Here is an 18,369-nt window from a genome sequence, read left to right as displayed (position 1 = left end):
TTTTTTTTTTTTTTTTTGGGTGGTCGACTGGCCACTGTAAAGGGGGTTGGGGTTTTGGTTTTTCTCTTTAATTTTTGTTTTTTTTGAAAAAAAGAGTGGTTTTTTCTCTAAAAATTGTGATATATTCCTATTAGAATAGTTATTCTTCTCATTTTTTAGAGGAATGGGTATTCCTCTAGGCCTAAGTGATTTTTGTGGATAGTTAAAATATAAAGAAAAGTAGTTTTTGTTAATTAAAAATAAAAAATAATTTTTTTTTTTTTGTTGAACAAATAGCATATGACATCATATATGAATGAATAAAGTCCCAAGGCAAGGACAAAAACAAAAGGTTCAAGACCTCAATACTCTAAGCCAGATAAATCTGACTTGAAACAGCAACCTGAACAATACAAATCGTTATAGGGACAACAATGAGCCACTCTTTACATTTAAAGCACAACTCACAAATAGATGAGGGCAGATTTAGCACATAGGCCATCAAATAGTTCAATAACTTTTAAGCATCACAAAGGCAAACTGTGAGAAAACACTAAAAAAATGAAATAAAACACCCTAACCCAGAAGCACAAATCGGGACCGGCGTCAGGTGGCGCCGTCGCTGGAGACCTCCTCAACAATAGAAATTCGCCAGAAGACCTCAGATCCACCGAAAAACGCCCAACCTCGCCTTGGAAGACAAGCTGTGACACACACGCGTTGGTTCAGGGAGAGACTTCCCTGGCGCGTGTAGGCCACGCGCCGAGCGTGAATGACCGACACTGCCGTGGCTGAGGCTGCTGGACCAGAAGAAGCCGGCGACCACTGTGGTGAGGTGCGTGTCTTGGAAGAATCCGCCGAAGTGAGCAGATCTGACACCAAATAATGAAACCCAAACAAAGAAAAACATGTCAGAAACTCCGCCGAAAAAAAACACACCAAAGAGTCGCTTCCCAACCCAAATCTCGTTTTAGACTTCTGTCGGGAAACAACAACTACTACCGAATTTAACCCGGGGGAACAAAAACTCAAAAAACCTAATGGCTGGAGGAAAACAAACACTCCACTGGCACTAGCCAGGAAAGAACAAAAGACCTTTCCCAGCCTAAGAGGGCAATGGGGGAAACACCACCCAGGGAAGACTCTTAAAAAAAAAACTCTCTGGGAGCCAAAATAAATTTTTAATTAAAATGAATAATAAATTAATATCGTTGTTGTTGTTGTTAATTTTTTTAAAAAGTAAATGTCAATGTTATTAGTTTATATAACTTTATATTAGTACACGTTACACGATACCACCATTTTGTTTTTCTCACAACATAAAATACATTTCTTGATTCTCACTCTCTTCAGCTCTCTGTCTCAGCGTCTGAGGTTTCACTCTCTTTCTTTTCAGTGCTCTTTCTTTTAGCTTTAGGGGTTTGATTTAGGGTTTTGGGCTAGAACCCACCAATTCGAAGGGCAGTGGGAGTGAGAATCTGTGGTAAGTTTTTCTGTTCCCCTTTTGTTTTGTTTTGTTTTGTTTTGTTTTCCTGTGTTTGGTTGCTGAGAATGTGAGGGAAATAAAGTGAGAACGAGGAAAATTGGGGGCATTGTGTTTTTGGGTTGGTTTTGATCTTAGGAAGAAAAGTGCAAAGTAGAAAAATTGGTGCATTTTTTTTTCTCAGCTGTGTTTGTCTGAATTGCTGTTTCTTGGGGATTGGAAAAGTTCAGACCTTGGGTGGTTTATGTTCTCTCTTTTTTTGGTTTTCTTTGGGTTTCTCGGAAACCAAACAGAAGTTCGTCACTTTCTTTGACTGCCAAGCTAAAGACATTGCGTTGTTGTCCTTTTATTGTTTGTTTGCATTTAGGGTTTTGTTGATGGTTTTTTTTTATTTGGCTGGGGTTTAGGTAATGTTGCTCTTCCTTCCATGCATCTTACGTTTTGATGTGTTTGGCTGCTGCGAAAGAGGAGGGAAAGGAAAGTGGTGATTTTTCTTTCTTTCTCCCTTTCTCTTTTTTAGTTGTGGTTTATAGGTTTTTCTTTTTACTTAAAAATTAGAAGAAAGGTATTTTCCTCTATTTTCTCAGAAGCCAAACCAAGCCTTTACATTGACTCAGTTTATTCTCTTATTGTTTATTAATAATTTATTTATTCTGTTAAGTTATGCTGAAATGTTTTCCGACATTTTTCTTGGCATATATACTGGAACTTGGGCTTTACTTGTAAAAGTGCATTTGCAAAAGTCTTTTTTATTTTTTGCTCTTTTTTTTGGGCGGCTATATAATAATCTTGGTTTTTGCATGTATGCATGTTGGTTTTGCTATAATAAGTAGTTTTTTTTTTTTCGTTTTCTCTTCTTGGGCTTATTTTGTACTTCTAATCAGAATATGTTGCTTATTGAGATATTGGAAATTTATATGCTCAGTGGCAAATGGATAAAAAAGAAAAAGAAAAAATGACTTGTTGTTTACTTGCACCATGAAAAGCAAAGAAATGGGATTTATGAGATCTAGATTTATCAACATTTGGGACATTTGGAAACAAAGTCTTAATTTTGAAATTAATACATACCAGGAAACACAATATCTTATTGTATGTCGTTCTATTCTATCTTTTGCTTTATTTCTCCCATTTGTCATCAACCAACAGAGGGTATTTCTTTTAATATATGATATTCCATTGTTTTGGGACCCATGAGATGAACTGTCCTCACTTTTGAGTTTAATAAAACCAAATGGATTAGTTAAGCCTAGTTTTTTTACTTTTGGAAACCATATTATAAGTTATAAGTTTCAAAGTTTTTGTTTATTTTCCTCAGAATTATAATTTTCACTACAGCTGGGCATCATAAGTCAGCTAGCTTCTTGTTTTAAAAGTGCAACTACTTGTTGAGATGAATCGTTTGTGACATTGAATCCAAATCATTATGGATAATTAGATCCAAATTTCTTTTCCTTCCAATATTTTTTTCTCAAATTATCTTCTCAGTTTTGTTTAATCCTAAATATTATAAAACTACAAAATTTAGAGTACTGTAACTTGCTGTACTAATTTTTTTTGCGAGAAAAAGATTTTTTTTAGCTGTAATATAATATTCATTTTTTTACATAATTACTGTTTTAGTGCATATAAAAAGGGGCAAATTTCTTTTCCTTTTGCACCATTTTCTCAAATTATCTTCTCAGTTTTATATGCTCCACAGTTACTGAAAACTGCAGAATGTGGATCTGTAATATCAGGCATTTCGTTTTTACATAATCATGGTTTCACTGCATATAAGTATCATATTATTTTCATCTGCTAAAATGGTCCTCCAGTAAGGTGGAAATTACTGACAGCTTGAGCTAAATGAGAACTGCTTAAATCTATACTGGCAACATCTCTGAAAGTTCCAGGAAGATTACAGCTTCTTTCTCTTTTGCTGTACTCTTGTTTATTTTCCATTTGTCACCTCATTTTGTTTACCTTCTTAATCACACTTAATGATGATTGACATTTGCTCGCCAAACTTGGGTTGATTTTGCAGATCCTGTAATACCTTATGCAAGTGTTGAACTTTTGCTTGTCAAGCTGGTTTAGGTGGATCAGAAAACAACTTTAACAATGAATTGATTGTTACTGATGGTCGCGTGCTTTGTTTTTGCTACTTATACATGTCTGTTGAGCTCCTTCAAAATGATTAATTGAAGCTCTCTCTCTCTCTCTCTCTCTCTCTCGCACTCACATACAAGCAGAAGTGTGCATGCTTGAGCACAAATACACAGAGAGGTATACCTGCTCCCTTATTATTTTGATATGTGGTTGTACAGCAAATTGATGACTAGGGTAAACTTCTGGCTCATGTGGGTTAGGTGAATTTCATTGCTTCTGGTTCATGCAGAGCCTATAAGGCAGCCCTATCTCCTTTTTCATCTTTTTATGTAATCTTGTTTTGCGTATTTAATGCCAAAAATTTTAATTTAGTAAGGGAGCTCCTTTTTTGTTAAGCTTTTTGACACTGTTGAGTACTTATATATTATCCTATATTGTTGGCACTTAATTAGGATTTCCTTTGCAGTACTTTTTAAGGTTTTCTGTAAAAGAGATGGAGGAAAATGTCTCTTCAACCATTTTAGATGGGGAGATTGTTGGGATCAGATTTGCTTTAGCTACTCGTCATGAAATTGTAAGTAGAAATGATATTTGATATTTGATATTTGTCTTTGTATGAGATATCTTCTTGGCATTCAGTTGATGGTAATCTCTTGATAAAAAATGAAGGTAGTTTTTTTCTATTTTGTTTGGAGGTAGTTGCTGTAGAGCTTACTTTGAACATTCAATTGAGAATGATAACTAGTTATCTAATATATGAAGTATTGCTGATAATTGGTAATTCATTATTGACTATGCCAAGCCAAACTAGAAAGTCACCTCCAACTGAGTAAAGGTACTCTATGTATTGCCTGCCTAATGGTCACAAAAAAAAAAAAAAAAATTATTGCCTGCCTAATTCACAAGTCACTCTATTATTATAATGGTACGAATTCAAGCCTTGAACCTTTTACCAAATCACTAGTAAATGGTTTAATTAATTTGTTTTTACATTGTTTTTCGTAGTGTACGGCATCCATCAGTGAGTGCCCCATTACCCATGTAACTCAACTTGCAAATCCCTTTCTCGGCCTGCCCCTTGAATTTGGTAAATGTGAATCTTGTGGAACTTCTGAACAAGGGAAATGTGAAGGTGCGTAAGTGTTCATCTCCGCTTGTTATCTCGTATACAAATTAGCGGATATGGTTAAGTGTTCAAATATATGACATGCAGATAATCATTCTTTTGTATATGTTATAAAGAGCAAAGTTTTGTTCGTTTCAGGACATTTCGGATATATTGAATTACCAATTCCAATATATCATCCCAGCCATGTTAGCGATTTAAAAAAGATGTTGAGCTTATTGTGCTTGAAGTGCTTGAAATTGAAAACTAACAAGGTATGACCTGATCAAGTATTTCCTCCTACTTTATTAAGGATCCTTTTTATGTCATGCTTCTGTATGCAGAGAAGAGACTTCACCAAAATTTTAGTTTTACTTGTTCTCTTAATTGTTCCTCTCTGTATATTGAGGAAAGATAGAGGCACTCCTTGTTTCTATTTTCACTTTCTGCTAAGAAATGAAGTGGTTTATATCAGAATCCTTGCTTATTAATAGCTTTTTTTCCCCTCAAAAGTCTCTCATTTCTGTAATTGTACTATTATGTTTTGATAAGTTACTACATTATTGTTTTTATTTCATCATTTTGTACAATATCTTCTTCATTGTATTTCTTTTGTATCTTCTCTGTTCATGTAGGTTGTACAACACAAAGTTTGTGCCTAGTTTTGTCAAAACATTGCAAAAGAAATCTTGAACCTTGATGCTGCATGATCGATTTTGAATATATTTCAATGGACCATTGACTTGGAACCCACGACTCTTTTGTTTGTTATTTTTCTTTTCAAGAACTAATTGATAAAAAGTTGGTCTGTTAGTGTGGTTCTTTCTTTTTCAATTCCTTTTTACTTTGCGAGCCAGTTGTGGTGCACTTGATATTTGAAATTTTACAGTTTCTGAGCTTGTGATTTATATGCTTGATCTTACTACCATTCAGTTTCCAGTCAAGACTGACGGTTTAGCGGAAAGATTGCTATCTTCATGTTGTGAGGTAAGTATAAAATGAATCAAATTTCGATTACTTAGAAAAAAGTATTAGATGAATCACTTATCAAAAAAAGTATTAGATGAATCAAATTATAGTTTCCTTGTTATTGGATGTGCATGTTATTGGGTGTGCAAAATGTTGTGCTTAGCTTATTTCAATTAATTTTTTATGTCGCCAAATTGATATCTCGTCTCAGCATATGTTTTCCTTAACTGTCTCTCTCTTTGAATTAAAAGAAAAAAGAAGTAACTGGATGAGTACAAATAGATGTGTTGTAAATAATTTTTCTATTATAATGTGTCTTTATACATTTTTTTTGATAAGTAAATAGATTTATTGAAAGCGTAAGGCGCCCCTTAGTACACTGGAAGTATACAAAAGAAAACACCTAACTAGAACAAGAAAATCAGAATAGCTAATCGACACGAGTGACAAAAAGGCCACCGTCCACTGATACAGCGTATGAAAAAACGAAGCTAAAATATCCTCCATAGAATTCTCCTAATCTTCGAAACACCTAAGATTTATTTTCTTCCAAACACACCAGAAAATGCAGTTAGGCACCATCTTCCAAATCGCAGCACTCCTTGGCCTTCCAGACTTCCACCAACAAGCAAATAAATCGATAACTCTTTTAGGCATAACTCTTTATACATTATATGTTTGAAGATCCAATTTCCAATGTACATGTTTTAGTTCTAATAAAAAAAAGGAGAAAAAGGTCAAATTCAAGTTTCCATAATTTTACCTTTGATCACATTCATGGTAGGTCTTACAAAGTTCCAATTCTTGGACAAGTTTGAGAGGTAATTGCCTTTAATTTAGAGTATGTTGATATATGCACTTTACCCTATATCTTTCTATGTATATCTTGAAAGATTATTTTTATAAGATCATATCCCTTTCCTCTCTCACTCCCTCTCTCCCTCTCTCTGCAAGCGATGGCGTGTGTAGGCGTGCCACACTAGCTCTCAGCCTTAGTTCGCTTTCATCTCCTTTCCTCTACTCTTTCTTTGTCAAGGAGTGTTAAGAAAAGAGAGGAATCTGCAACCCCAAAGAGATCTAGTTGTTCTGGGAAGCTTGCGTCTGTTTGGATATCAACCATGTGAGGTGTGGCGGCAGCGCTGTTGCGAATCCCTTCGGGGGCTGTCGTGTGTGGTAGGGTATGGAGAGCCGAGGCTAAATCCTTCATCTTCTTGGTGGTGAAAGGGTTTGTTGAGTTGAGGGTGACGAAAAAGAGGAAAGGTTTCTCAGGGTGGGTTCTGTTGGGCGCGCGATGCGTTGCTTGGTTACTGTCGTTGGTGGAAGAGGTGTTGTGAAATCTTGGCTTCGAGGATTTCGTTAAATCTTTCATGGAGGGTTCGAAGGTGACCATTATTCGGAGAGGTGGGAATAACTCCGGCCGGTTCTTGGAAGTGGTGGTGTACGCTGTGGGTGGCCAAAGAGGGATGATTGTGTTTCCTGAAGGCTGTGACAGGTGGGGTTGGGGTCGTGTTTCTAGGGAGCTGAGCAAAGTGTTGGCTTTTTTTGAATCCACGGTGGCGTCGTCATCTTCTAGTGGCGTCTTGGTGGGCAAGGTCGTGGGTGGTTTGTCGTTTGCAGAGGTGGTGCGCTCGTCGGTTGATGGTGGCGGTGGTCTGGTGCGAGGTGGAGAAGATCAATTCAATGGGTCGGGAGCAGGAGTCTTTCCGGCAGGTGGTGGATTCTTACGCTTTGGAGAGGTCCTCCGGGTAAGGACCCTGCGGTGGATTGCTATGCTTTGGAGGGGTCCTTTGGGTAAGGTCCTTCTGGCGTGCTCCAGGAAGCTTCTTGATATTTTTGAAGAGAGGCTTGTTTGAGCTTGTGGGCATGGGACTGAATTGGGCTGGGTTTCCTCTATTGGGCTAAAGTGGAGAATGGGCAGGAAAAAGAGTTGTCTTGGGTTGGGCCTAGGGTTGGCAATCCGGGTCAGCGGGTCGGGTTCGTGTCGACCCGACTGACCCGATTACATATTCGGGTTCAACACGAACTCGACCCGATTATTAATCGGGTTGAATATTCAAACCCGAACACGACCCTATTGTTAAACGAGTTACCCGAACACGACCCAGGTAACCCGTTGTGCCTTGTGACTTCGTCTTCTTCCTCGTCTCAACGCTGCTGCTCCTCCTCCTCTGTCTTTGTCCACCTCTCTCACGCCCCATCTCAAAGATCCACAAAGAAGATCATCAAAGAAGATCCACAACAACAAAACGAATCAGAGGAAGGAGATGCAGAAGGCGACCGTTCGGATTGGACTTGGATTTCGGGCAACTTCTAACTTCTTCAACCATCTCAGCGAGGCCATCAGGAGGGCGTTCCGGTTCAACCAGCGCTCGATCGACGTCGACGACAAGTGGGTCGACGATAGCTTAGGGAGTCAGGGTCTGGGGATCGGAGCTTCGGAGGAGGCATGATTATGAAACCAGTGAAAGTTGAAACGGCTGATTCAGACCGTAGGAGAGGAGGCGTGAAACTAAGTGAAAGAAAGTGAAAAGGAAAACCGAAAAGAAAAGATGCGGGCCTGCGGCTGCTAGGTTTGTTCTTTGTTTCAGTTTTTTTTTTTTTTACAAACGGGTTGTAGTCGTGTCTGGCTGGTCAACCCGCGGGTTGACCCGCCAGACACGAATATAATTGTGTCATAATCGGGTTGACCCGATTATGACCCGAACCCGATTACTATAAACCCAAACCTGAAATTTTCGTGTCGTGTTCGTGTCGGATTCGCGGGTCGTGTCAAAAATTGCCAACCCTAGTTGGGCCGGATGCGTTTAAGAGCTGGGTCTAGTAGGGTGGGTTGTAGGCCCTATTCAGAAAAGACCACTAGGGCGGTGGTTTCAACGCTGTTTTTGTCGATTTGAGCTCAAGTTCGGGTTTGTGGTTAGGCCTGGCGTCTTCGGTGGCCGACGATGCTTCTCTGGCACCGAAAGCTTTGGGCTATTTGTTAGTTGAGTTTCCGGTGTCTTCTTCTTCTCCTCCAAAGGTCTCTTCTCCGGCTGCTGTTGTGGAGATTTATACTGCCGCTGTTCCAAAGCAGGTAGCCGTGGGTTGCTCCTCAATTGTTGTTCCGGCGCTCTATCAGTCGCCGGTAGATGTGGGTTTCTGGATGGGGTGCTCGTCAGGAGTAGGTTTGGCGTCAAATCCGTTTGGCATGGAGGGGTTCCTTCCCCCTTTTCAGTGGGTTCTGTTTCCACCGAGACCATTCTCCTCGGTGTATGGGTGTTCTCCCTAGTTTTTACCTGGTATGTCTTGGAGGGAACATCAGTCTTCTTGGGTCTTCGAGGTGGGTGAGTCTTCAAAGGGGGTTGATCCTGGGGGAGGGGTTGTTGTATACCCCAGGGTAGTGCAAGATGCTAGGTTGTGTTTTCGCTCGATGGGGATTTCTTTCAAGGGGTCTGAGAAGGGTTTTCTGGATTTCTTAACTTTAGTTGAAGAGGGGTAGCACTCTATCTCTGCTCCTAAGAAAAAAGGTAAAAGAGAGGTCAAGATTCTAGAATGCTCGATCAATTTCGATGCTAGGTGAGTGGGTTCTAGCTGGGTTAGAGGCAAGAGGTTGGGGTTTAATGTAGTCTTTCCTTTGTCTTTTGGGTTTTTTTGGGTGTTTTTCATTTGTTTTCTATTTTTCTTTTGTTTTGGTGTCCTTGTATACTCCCTGTAGGCTTAGGGGCACCTTTATGGTTTTTTAATACTATTTCGTTTTATTACCTATCAAAAAAAGATTATTTTAGTGGTTTCATCTCTCTCTCTCTCTCACTTATAAAAAAAAAATCTTTCTCACTTGCTCTCTCTCAATAGGTGTTGTCCCGTGTATATTGGTTTATCGATTTTGTTTTTAAGTCTATAATATTGTATCTCTCATTTTATGTTGGGCTAACTTTAAGCTTTATAAACATCTTTAGATCCTGGCAAACTCTTCAATGTCTTCTCCATCATAGAATTGGCAATTGATCCTTTTAGACAGCTTAAGCTATAGAGAAGACAGTTTTTAAGGAAGACAAAGAATTTGATCAATTTTTTAAGCAGTTAGTAGATGGGTTAAAGAAATTATGCAATAATTGGAACAATTTTTGTCGATGATTGACTAAATAATTTTGACATTGTGTTCGATTGTCCCAACTACATACTTTTAGTTAGCTGATTTCTTTGGAGCAAAGCATCTTTGACCTAGTCGATATAGATAATTATGGCTTTGATGTATGAGATTGAATATTGAGAGCAGGAGTGTAGCGGAATGAAGTACATTCTCATTCCTATATCAAAGCACCCAATTTGATGATAGTTCATTATATCTAGGCGTCCAAAAATATCTTGATGATCTACTTATAAAAAAAATATATATCTTGATAATCTTTTTGTTGATAAGTAATAAAAGTTTTATTAAAAAAAGCGTAAGGTACCCTTAAGTACACAAGAACAACCAAAACAGCCTACAACAAGAAAGAAAACCCAATAACCCACAAAACCCAAAACCAACGGAAGACCCCAACCCTACACCAAGTGCGCCTTGCCTTTCCTATGCCGGGAGGACGTGCTAGAATCACTATAGTTGATGGAGCTTACCAAATTCAAAACTTCCCTCTTACCTTTGGTCTTTGGACGTTTTGCCTTAACTCTCCGTTGGAAATCCTCTTCAATGGCTTCTGAAATTGCCAATGACGGATCCAAATCCTCATCATTGTCCAACTCCCTATCCAAAGCCAATTTGGGAGGTAAAACACCCAAAGGGTAAGTAGAGTTGCCATCCTCCTCATCCCATACCTCGTCACCCTGTTCCCACGCAATCACCTCTCCAGACAGACCAAGGCCTATTGGCCACTTTTGGAATTGGGTCAAACCATTCACCCTGAATTCTTCTCCCTTAATGGCGGTCGGAGAACCTGGAGTCGACTCACCCTCCTTAACAATAGGAGTTGACGCAGACACGACCGACACTTATGTGTGACAACTGGGCTCGGGTTGAGAAATCCCTGCCAAAGAAAAACCCTCACCGGAGAGGGAGACTTACCCTTTTTTTGCAGCAAAAGCACAACAGCTACCTTCTTGGTTGGATCACTCGGAATCAGAGATAGAAACCTCGGCCCTTGAGTTGGCCTCAAAGCTTCCATAGAATCAGCAAGAAGAATCTCGTCCATATGTGCTTCTATGGCTTGCATAGCCTTCCAATAGTATTTTAGGAACGGTTTAGAGTTTGACAATATAGGAGAAGAGGAGCACAACCTCTTTCCCAACTCAGTCGCCCCTAAAAAAGACTGAGAGGAGGTGATGTAGGACTGAGAAGAAGAAGAAACTTGTAGAGGCATCACGTCGGAGGACTGAAAATCTGAGCAAGCAACAGCCGAAGAAGAGGCACCCAAAGAAAGAGACCCGACGACATTACTTATTGGTGTCGGGGCCAAAGAAAGTATCTTTGGAAACCTGAGGGGGAGGGGGAGGGAAGAAAACCTAGAATAGGACTCACCACCGAAGATGTCGACCCTAGCTACTGAATTGCAGAGTCCCCGGAGACGGCCAGGAGAACCAACGAAGACGACTCAGGCTGGGCAGGAATGGAACCGGGTTCCGAACTGGCAGAGAAGTCCAAAGACCCAGGAGTAGAGTCTATAGAAGAAGACCCAAGGCCTGCAGAAAAATTCTTCACCATGGCCTTAGTCCTAGCCCGATTGCCTCGTTTGGGCCAGCCCAACACAATTTAACTCGAAAGCTGAAACCGGGTCCAAAATAGCCCAAAGCCGCTCAAGAAGCTTCTTCCACGAACGATAAGGCCTTAGCTGTTGCTTCTTCCTAGCCTCGTCGCTACTAAGCAAGCAGATTGGGTTCGTGTTCTTCACCGTCGACCCGTGCGGTTGCTCCTCCAAATCATTGCAATTCATCCCCAATCTCCCGTCTTCAACCACCCTACACCACGCCTCCGGAAGCAGATCCAACCCACGTAGCTCTAACTCCGAACCCCAGCAACCCAGTAAGCTTGACGTGAGAAACAACTTCCCCTCGAACCACTTCTGCAAAGGATGGAGAAACCCCACCTAGATGACCTGATGAAACACCCCCCTTCTGTATCCCCTCCGATGTAGACGCCTCAGAAACCAATGTCCGAGCCTTAGATCCGAGAAAAGTGAGCATCTTCTGAAACTCACCCACAACTCGAGACCAGCCCCAACCTTCACGGCCTTAAAGGAGCCAAATAGCCCCTTTTCAACCGCCCTCAGCGTAGGCTACCACCTCTAGGTAGCGGCTGACCTTGTTATCACCCCCTCGTACCATCAATGCTTTCACGTCCTCTTGGAAATACTTGACGAAGTCTTTCTTTGGAGCCTTTAATGCCTCCTCAACAGTGGTCATCAACCACGGTGAACCTTGGAGACTCAAAAAAATGAACCCACAAAACCCCTTCCTCCTCTCCTCCAAACACAGTTTAGATGCTTCTGCCTTCGCCGGTGGGATTTTTTTATGTAAAAGAGATGCCAAATGAACACACATTCCTTCTTTTTTTATTTTATTTTTGTGTAAAAGGGATTTTTTAATTAAAGAGATGCCAAAAGAAGAAGGGATCCAACCTAGTATGGGAAGTATGGTAAAAGAGTATACAAAAAAGTAAAAGATGTTATATGTCAAGAGACAATTAATCAATGAACTCCAGATAGGTATGCAACCAAGCAAACGAAGAAGAGATGGAGCTTCAATAACATAGCACACTTTGAGTTAGGAAATTGACTTCTCCACCCGTCTGAACTCCCTCTTATTACTGTGTCTAAATATTACAAATTAGAGACAAGGAATCTGCTTTGCTTGCCACCTGATTTATTCCTCTACCAAAACTGCCTCTCCATCATCCTCTCCATTGCTTGGCTTGGCAATATCCCACTAAAGTTGTGAGTGAAAAAAAAATCATAAATGTCATGCTATTGGGCAATGCGTAGCAAGTTTTGCACTATTTCTCGTCATACATTACTTTGGCTGTTCAAATTGAACATATCATGTAATTCCACGGTGTACAACTCACAAATAAATTGTCATTAGTCCTAATGAAGGAGTTTAGGTGATGGAAGAAGTTCCCTGATTTGGATGGCTGATGTACTTATATGTTTTGGATAAGAAGTGGTCTTAAAGTCTGGTCTGTAGTTCATATCATGTATGATCATAACTCTTTGCTCCATAGATGGGTTCTTGATGTTGTTTCCATATCCATTGTTGTGGTTGATTCTGTCTATGGTTCTGAGCTTTAAATTTGAGTGGCTACAGAGGTTTCATGTGGGATCCCATGTAGTTTGGCCTAGGGCTTTGTTTAGTTATGTTGCAGAGCATAGCTATTACTGTAAATAATGAAAGTAAACTATGCATAAATTTCTTATATTGCCTTTCTCTTTTATTATATTATTTTATATTATCAGCTTCTCAATTGTCAAGCTTTGAAGATGAATTATACTAAAAAATAGTTGACAAAGCAATCTTTGTGTTTATAAAGGGATTTGCTTTTGTTCCTTAATCTTGTAACAATCTTTCTTGTGGACCAAGTTTCTTGTCCTGAACTAATTCAAATGGGCGGCATTATTATTACTGATCAAGAAATATATATATATACATATATTTAGAAATATCTCAAAAATAAAAAGGGCAATTCTTTTTATGGTAAAAAATTCATTCATCTCAATTATTTCGTAAGAAGAAAAAGAAAAAAACAGGGGATCTGTTGAATTTTTTATGGGTGTGGTTCTTATGTGTTTAGATATGGAACATTTTCTGACTATATATTTCTCTGTCATTTCAATTTACAAGGTTTATGATCTTTCCCATTTCTTTTTGTTCTGTTCTTTTTCTTGTTTTAGGACACTCCACAAGTTTCTATTAAAGAGGTTAAATCAACAGATGGAGCTTCTTTCTTGGAACTGAGGTTGCCACAAAAGGCAAGACTGAAAGATGGTTTCTGGAATTTTTTGGAAAGATATGGTTTTCGCCACGGTGATGACTTTCATCGACCTTTGCTTCCTTGCGAGGTTTGCTTCCTCCTGTTATTCTGTTGATCTTTGCTGTTGTGACACTATATATTTTTGGCTAGTTGATATGTAGGCTCAGATAAATTGACTTCTTACCTGCTGTTGTTTTACTTTGTTCGTATTTAAGTGGAAGTTTCTTACTTGCGAGGTTTGCTTCCTCCTGTTATTCTGTTGATCTTTGCTGCTGTGACACTGTATTTTTGGCTAGTTGATATGTAGGATCAGATAAATTGACTTCTTATCTGCTGTTGTTTTACTTTGTTCGTATTTATGGGGAAGTTTCTGGAAGATTTTGTGATTTTGCTGTTCTACCTTGAGCTTCATGCCCTTCCCCCCCGCTTCTCTCTCTCTCTCTCTCTCTCTCTCTCTCTCTCTCTCTCTCTCTCTCTCTCTCTCATACGCAAACACGTTTCTGGAAGATTTTGCAATTTTTCTGTTCTACCTTGAGCTTCATGCCCTTCCTCACACACTCACACACACACAGACACACACGTGTTGTACTGGTACCGTTGTGGTTTTTGAATCACATTTGTTCATATTAATATGTAGCTAATTATTGTCTTAAATTGTAACTTATAATGTATTATCATTGCATGCTTGTACTAATATTGGTATTGTTTGTGGTTTTGGCACCTGTATGAGTATCTTTATGCGTAGCTATGATATGTTCTATTCATGGCAATTTGGTGATATCACCATCATATTTTCTTAGATCATTAGGGTGACTTAAATTTATGGCATGTTTTGCCCATGGTTGGCTAGTTCTTCGATCAGTTTTTGTGGGTTTGAAGAGTGGCCGTGGTCTAATTTCTTCAATCATGTCGTAGTGATTGAGTGGTGTTGTATGTGTAAGAAAAATGAGGAGTCTATGGATCATCTATTGCTTCACTATGAAGTCGCCCATGATCTTTGGAGTTACATTTTTAGTTTATTTGGAATAGAGTGGGTTATGCCACGAATGGTGTTGGAGTTGTTGTCTAGTTGGGGTGGGTCGGTTGGGTATGGTTGTGCTAAAGAAGCTTGGCGGTTAGCTCCATTGTATTTATTGTGCTGTATTTGGTGGGAGCGGAATGCGCGGTTCTTTGAAGATGTAGAGACATCAATGGTAGAACTATGGAAGCGTTTGCTTAATATGTTATATCTTTGGATAGCGTCCCATCATTGCTTGAATGATTTTTCTTATGTAGAATTTTTAAATCTATTCTCTTCTCGTCCCTTTTAGGGGCTCTCTTGTATACTTCCCGTGTATAAGGGTTGCGCCCCTCTGCGCTTTCAATGAATTGAGTTGCAATTACTTATAAAAAAAAAAAAAAAATTTCTTCAATCCATTATTTTGAAGGCTGTATAATTTGGCTGGACTTATAAAAATTTATAATATCTCGAAGTATCACATGGAAAAAATATATGGGCGTTGATTCAGTACAAGCGCAAAGGGAGGAAGCCAAAGTCGGTGGTGGGTCTAGGAGAACAAAAAGATATGGGCTTTCTCAGGTGGGGGTTTGTCAATTCGAGCTCGTCCTCTCTTCCTCTAGTAGATCGTGGTGTCTCAGGCGGGGGTTGTTCTAGTCAAGCTCCTCCTCTCTCTGTGGGTGGTCCCTAGTTTATCTCTTCATTGGAGTGGTCTATGTTTTGTTCTTCGATGGTGTTTAGGGATAAGGGGAAAGAGCCGTTAACTGTGGCCTTCCTCTCTGCACTTGATGTGGAGCATAGGCGGTTGGATAAGATTGAGGGTTGTGAGCTTTAGGGGTTGGGTCAGTGTTGAGGCTGTTGCTTCTTGTATACTCCGTGTGTACTAGGGGCGCCTTACGCTGTTTTTTTAATAAAATTTGCACTTACCTATCAAAAAAAAAAAAAAAAAATCCAATCATCAATAACTGAGTCAAATGCTTTATTTTGTAGAGGTTTGAGATCTGAAAACTGAAATCATGCCATGTAAATCATAGACATTTCACAAAATGCTGTGGTATTCTGCTGTTTTTTGCATTGACACATGTATTGTCTCTTGACTATAATTAATAGGTCATGGAAATGCTGAAAAGAATTCCTGAACAGACTAGAAAAAAACTTTCTAGGAAAGGGTATTTCCCTCAAGATGGATATATCCTGCAGTACTTACCTGTCCCCCCAAACTGCTTGTCTGTGCCAGAAATTTCTGATGGTGTTACTGTCATGTCTTCAGTAAGTCAAATTATTAGCAAATCTTTACAGTTCACCTCTTTTTTTTCTTTTTCTTTTTAATTATTTATCTTGTTTGAGGTTGACTATTGGCATTTGTTTCATGTTTTATTCCAGGACCCTTCTTCATCAATGCTCAAGAAAATTCTCAGACAGGTTGAGATCATCAGGAGTTCAAGATCTGGGACACCGAATTTTGAATCTCATGAAGTTGAAGCCAATGATTTGCAATCAACAGTTAATCAGTATCTGCAAATTAGGGGTACTGCAAAAGCATCTCGTGATATTGATTCACGATTTGGAGTTAGCAAAGAGCCCAACAATTCTTCAACAAAAGCGTGGCTTGAAAAAATTAGAATGTTGTTCATTAGAAAGGGTTCAGGCTTCTCCTCCCGAAGTGTGATAACTGGGGATGCTTATCAAAAAGTCAGTGAGATTGGCATCCCACTCGAGATTGCACAGAGGATTACCTTCGAGGAGAAGGTTAACGAGCACAACATTAAGTATCTACAAGAGCTGGTAGATAAGAAGTTGTGCCTTACATATGGAGATGGCTCATCAAGGTATTCACTGAGGGAGGGTTCCAAGGGGCATACGTTTCTCCGACCGGGTCAAGTAATACATCGGCGGATTATGGATGGGGATATTGTTTTTATTAATAGGCCACCAACAACCCACAAGCATTCCTTGCAAGCACTTGCCGTGTATGTTCATGATGATCACACCGTGAAGATAAACCCACTCATTTGTGGGCCCTTAAGTGCTGATTTTGATGGTGACTGCATTCATTTATTCTATCCTCAGTCTCTTGCTGCAAAAGCTGAAGTTTTGGAACTTTTCTCTGTGGATAAACAATTGCTTAGCTCTCACAGTGGCAAACTGAACTTGCAACTGGCCACTGACTCATTGTTGTCACTGAAGACAATGTTCAAGACATATTTCTTAGAGAGAACAGCAGCTCAGCAGTTGGCCATGTTTGCTTCATCTCCTTTGCCACAACCTGCTTTGTTGAAGGCTCATTCTGCTGCCCCTTTTTGGACTACTTTGCAGATGTTACAGACGGCTTTGCCGTCTCACTTTGACTGCTGTGGGGAGAAACACTTGATTCATCAAAGTGACATGTTGGAAATTGACTTCAATAGGGATGTTGTATCATCTGTGGTTAATGATATTGTGACCTCTATTTTCTTTGAGAAGGGTCCTGAAGAGGTTCTAATTTTTTTTAATTCTCTACAGCCTTTGTTGATGGAACACATATTTACAGAAGGTTTCAGTGTCAGCTTAGAGGATTTTTCCATATCCAGTGAGGTCATACAAAACATTCGGAAGAATTTTCAGGTTATTTCTCCTTTGCTGTATCACCTAAGGTCAACATACAATGAGCTGGTGCAGTTGCAATTAGAGAATCACATCAAACTTGTGAAGGTGCCAGTTACAAATTTTATTCTAAACTCGTCTGCATTGGGTGATTTAGTCGACTCCAAAAGTGATTCAGCTATTAACAAAGTAGTTCAACAAATTGGCTTTCTGGGCCTGCAGCTTTTTGATAAGGGAAAGTTCTACTCTAAGACATTGGTTGAAGATGTGGCCTATCTTTTTCATAGTAAATATTCTTCTGAGGGAGTTGATTACCCTTCCGCAGAATATGGATTAATCCAAAGCTGTTTTTTTCATGGGTTAGATCCATATGAGGAGCTGGTTCATTCAATATCTACGAGAGAAGTAATTGTTCGCTCATCGAGAGGATTGTCTGAACCTGGTACTTTATTTAAAAACTTAATGGCCATCCTTCGAGATATTGTTATTTGTTATGATGGCACAGTGAGGAACGTTAACAGCAACTCCATAATCCAATTTGAGTATGGGGTAAATTCTGGAAGTAAAGCCCATAATATTTTGCCTGCTGGTGAACCTGTTGGCGTCTTAGCCGCAACAGCAATGTCAAATCCTGCATATAAGGCAGTTCTTGATTCTACTCCAAGCAGCAATTCCTCATGGGAGCTGATGAAGGTATTCAACTTTTGGCTAATGAAGTAGATATTATCATCTTTTCGCTTCTGCAGAAAATGCATAGGCATCTCTCATAATTGTACATTTTTATTTGTATTTTTATTTGTTGTCTTCTTCAGGAAATATTGCTTTGCAAGGTCAATTTCAAGAATGAACTTATTGACCGGCGTGTGATATTATTTTTGAACGAATGTGATTGTGGGAGAAAATATTGCCGAGAAAAAGCAGCATATTTAGTGAAGAATCAATTGAAGAAAGTCAGCCTTAAAGATACTGCTGTTGAGTTTCTAATTGAGTATGTTTTTCCCCTTCAACTGTACTTTTTGATCTTCTCTTACATATTTATGCATGTTCTGTTCCTGTAAAAGTATGGCACAATGCCCTAGTCCTTGTTGATTATGTTATCAGTCTATGTGTTCTTTTTGTGTAATATATATTCGTTTTATAGTTGCATCTAAGAAACAAGGATTATTTATGTCATTCCTTATTGTGTGAGTGAACCTTATATTATGATATAAATTTGCAAGTCTTGT

At 39.3% G+C, this 18,369-nt stretch overlaps 1 protein-coding gene across 1 annotated transcript in view; it reads left to right on the top strand.

Annotated features, from left to right (window-relative positions):
• The first annotated feature begins 1,281 nt into the window (after positions 1 to 1,281).
• LOC133880766 (DNA-directed RNA polymerase V subunit 1) overlaps positions 1,282 to 18,369 on the top strand; it is a 31,165-nt gene continuing 14,077 nt past the window's right edge. The window contains exons 1-10 of the mRNA XM_062319765.1: positions 1,282 to 1,462; positions 3,489 to 3,730; positions 4,020 to 4,127; positions 4,559 to 4,685; positions 4,818 to 4,933; positions 5,592 to 5,645; positions 13,484 to 13,651; positions 15,671 to 15,829; positions 15,944 to 17,836; positions 17,956 to 18,131. Coding sequence (XP_062175749.1) covers positions 4,047 to 4,127; positions 4,559 to 4,685; positions 4,818 to 4,933; positions 5,592 to 5,645; positions 13,484 to 13,651; positions 15,671 to 15,829; positions 15,944 to 17,836; positions 17,956 to 18,131 — 2,774 coding nt within the window. The 5' untranslated portion in view covers positions 1,282 to 1,462; positions 3,489 to 3,730; positions 4,020 to 4,046. The remainder of the gene's footprint in view (positions 1,463 to 3,488; positions 3,731 to 4,019; positions 4,128 to 4,558; positions 4,686 to 4,817; positions 4,934 to 5,591; positions 5,646 to 13,483; positions 13,652 to 15,670; positions 15,830 to 15,943; positions 17,837 to 17,955; positions 18,132 to 18,369) is intronic.

The sequence above is a fragment of the Alnus glutinosa genome, chromosome 10 (genome assembly GCF_958979055.1).
Source record: "Alnus glutinosa chromosome 10, dhAlnGlut1.1, whole genome shotgun sequence".
Classification (NCBI taxonomy): domain Eukaryota; kingdom Viridiplantae; phylum Streptophyta; class Magnoliopsida; order Fagales; family Betulaceae; genus Alnus; species Alnus glutinosa.
Note: the sequence above shows the minus strand (reverse complement) of the source record. Positions and strands in the feature narration are given on the sequence as shown.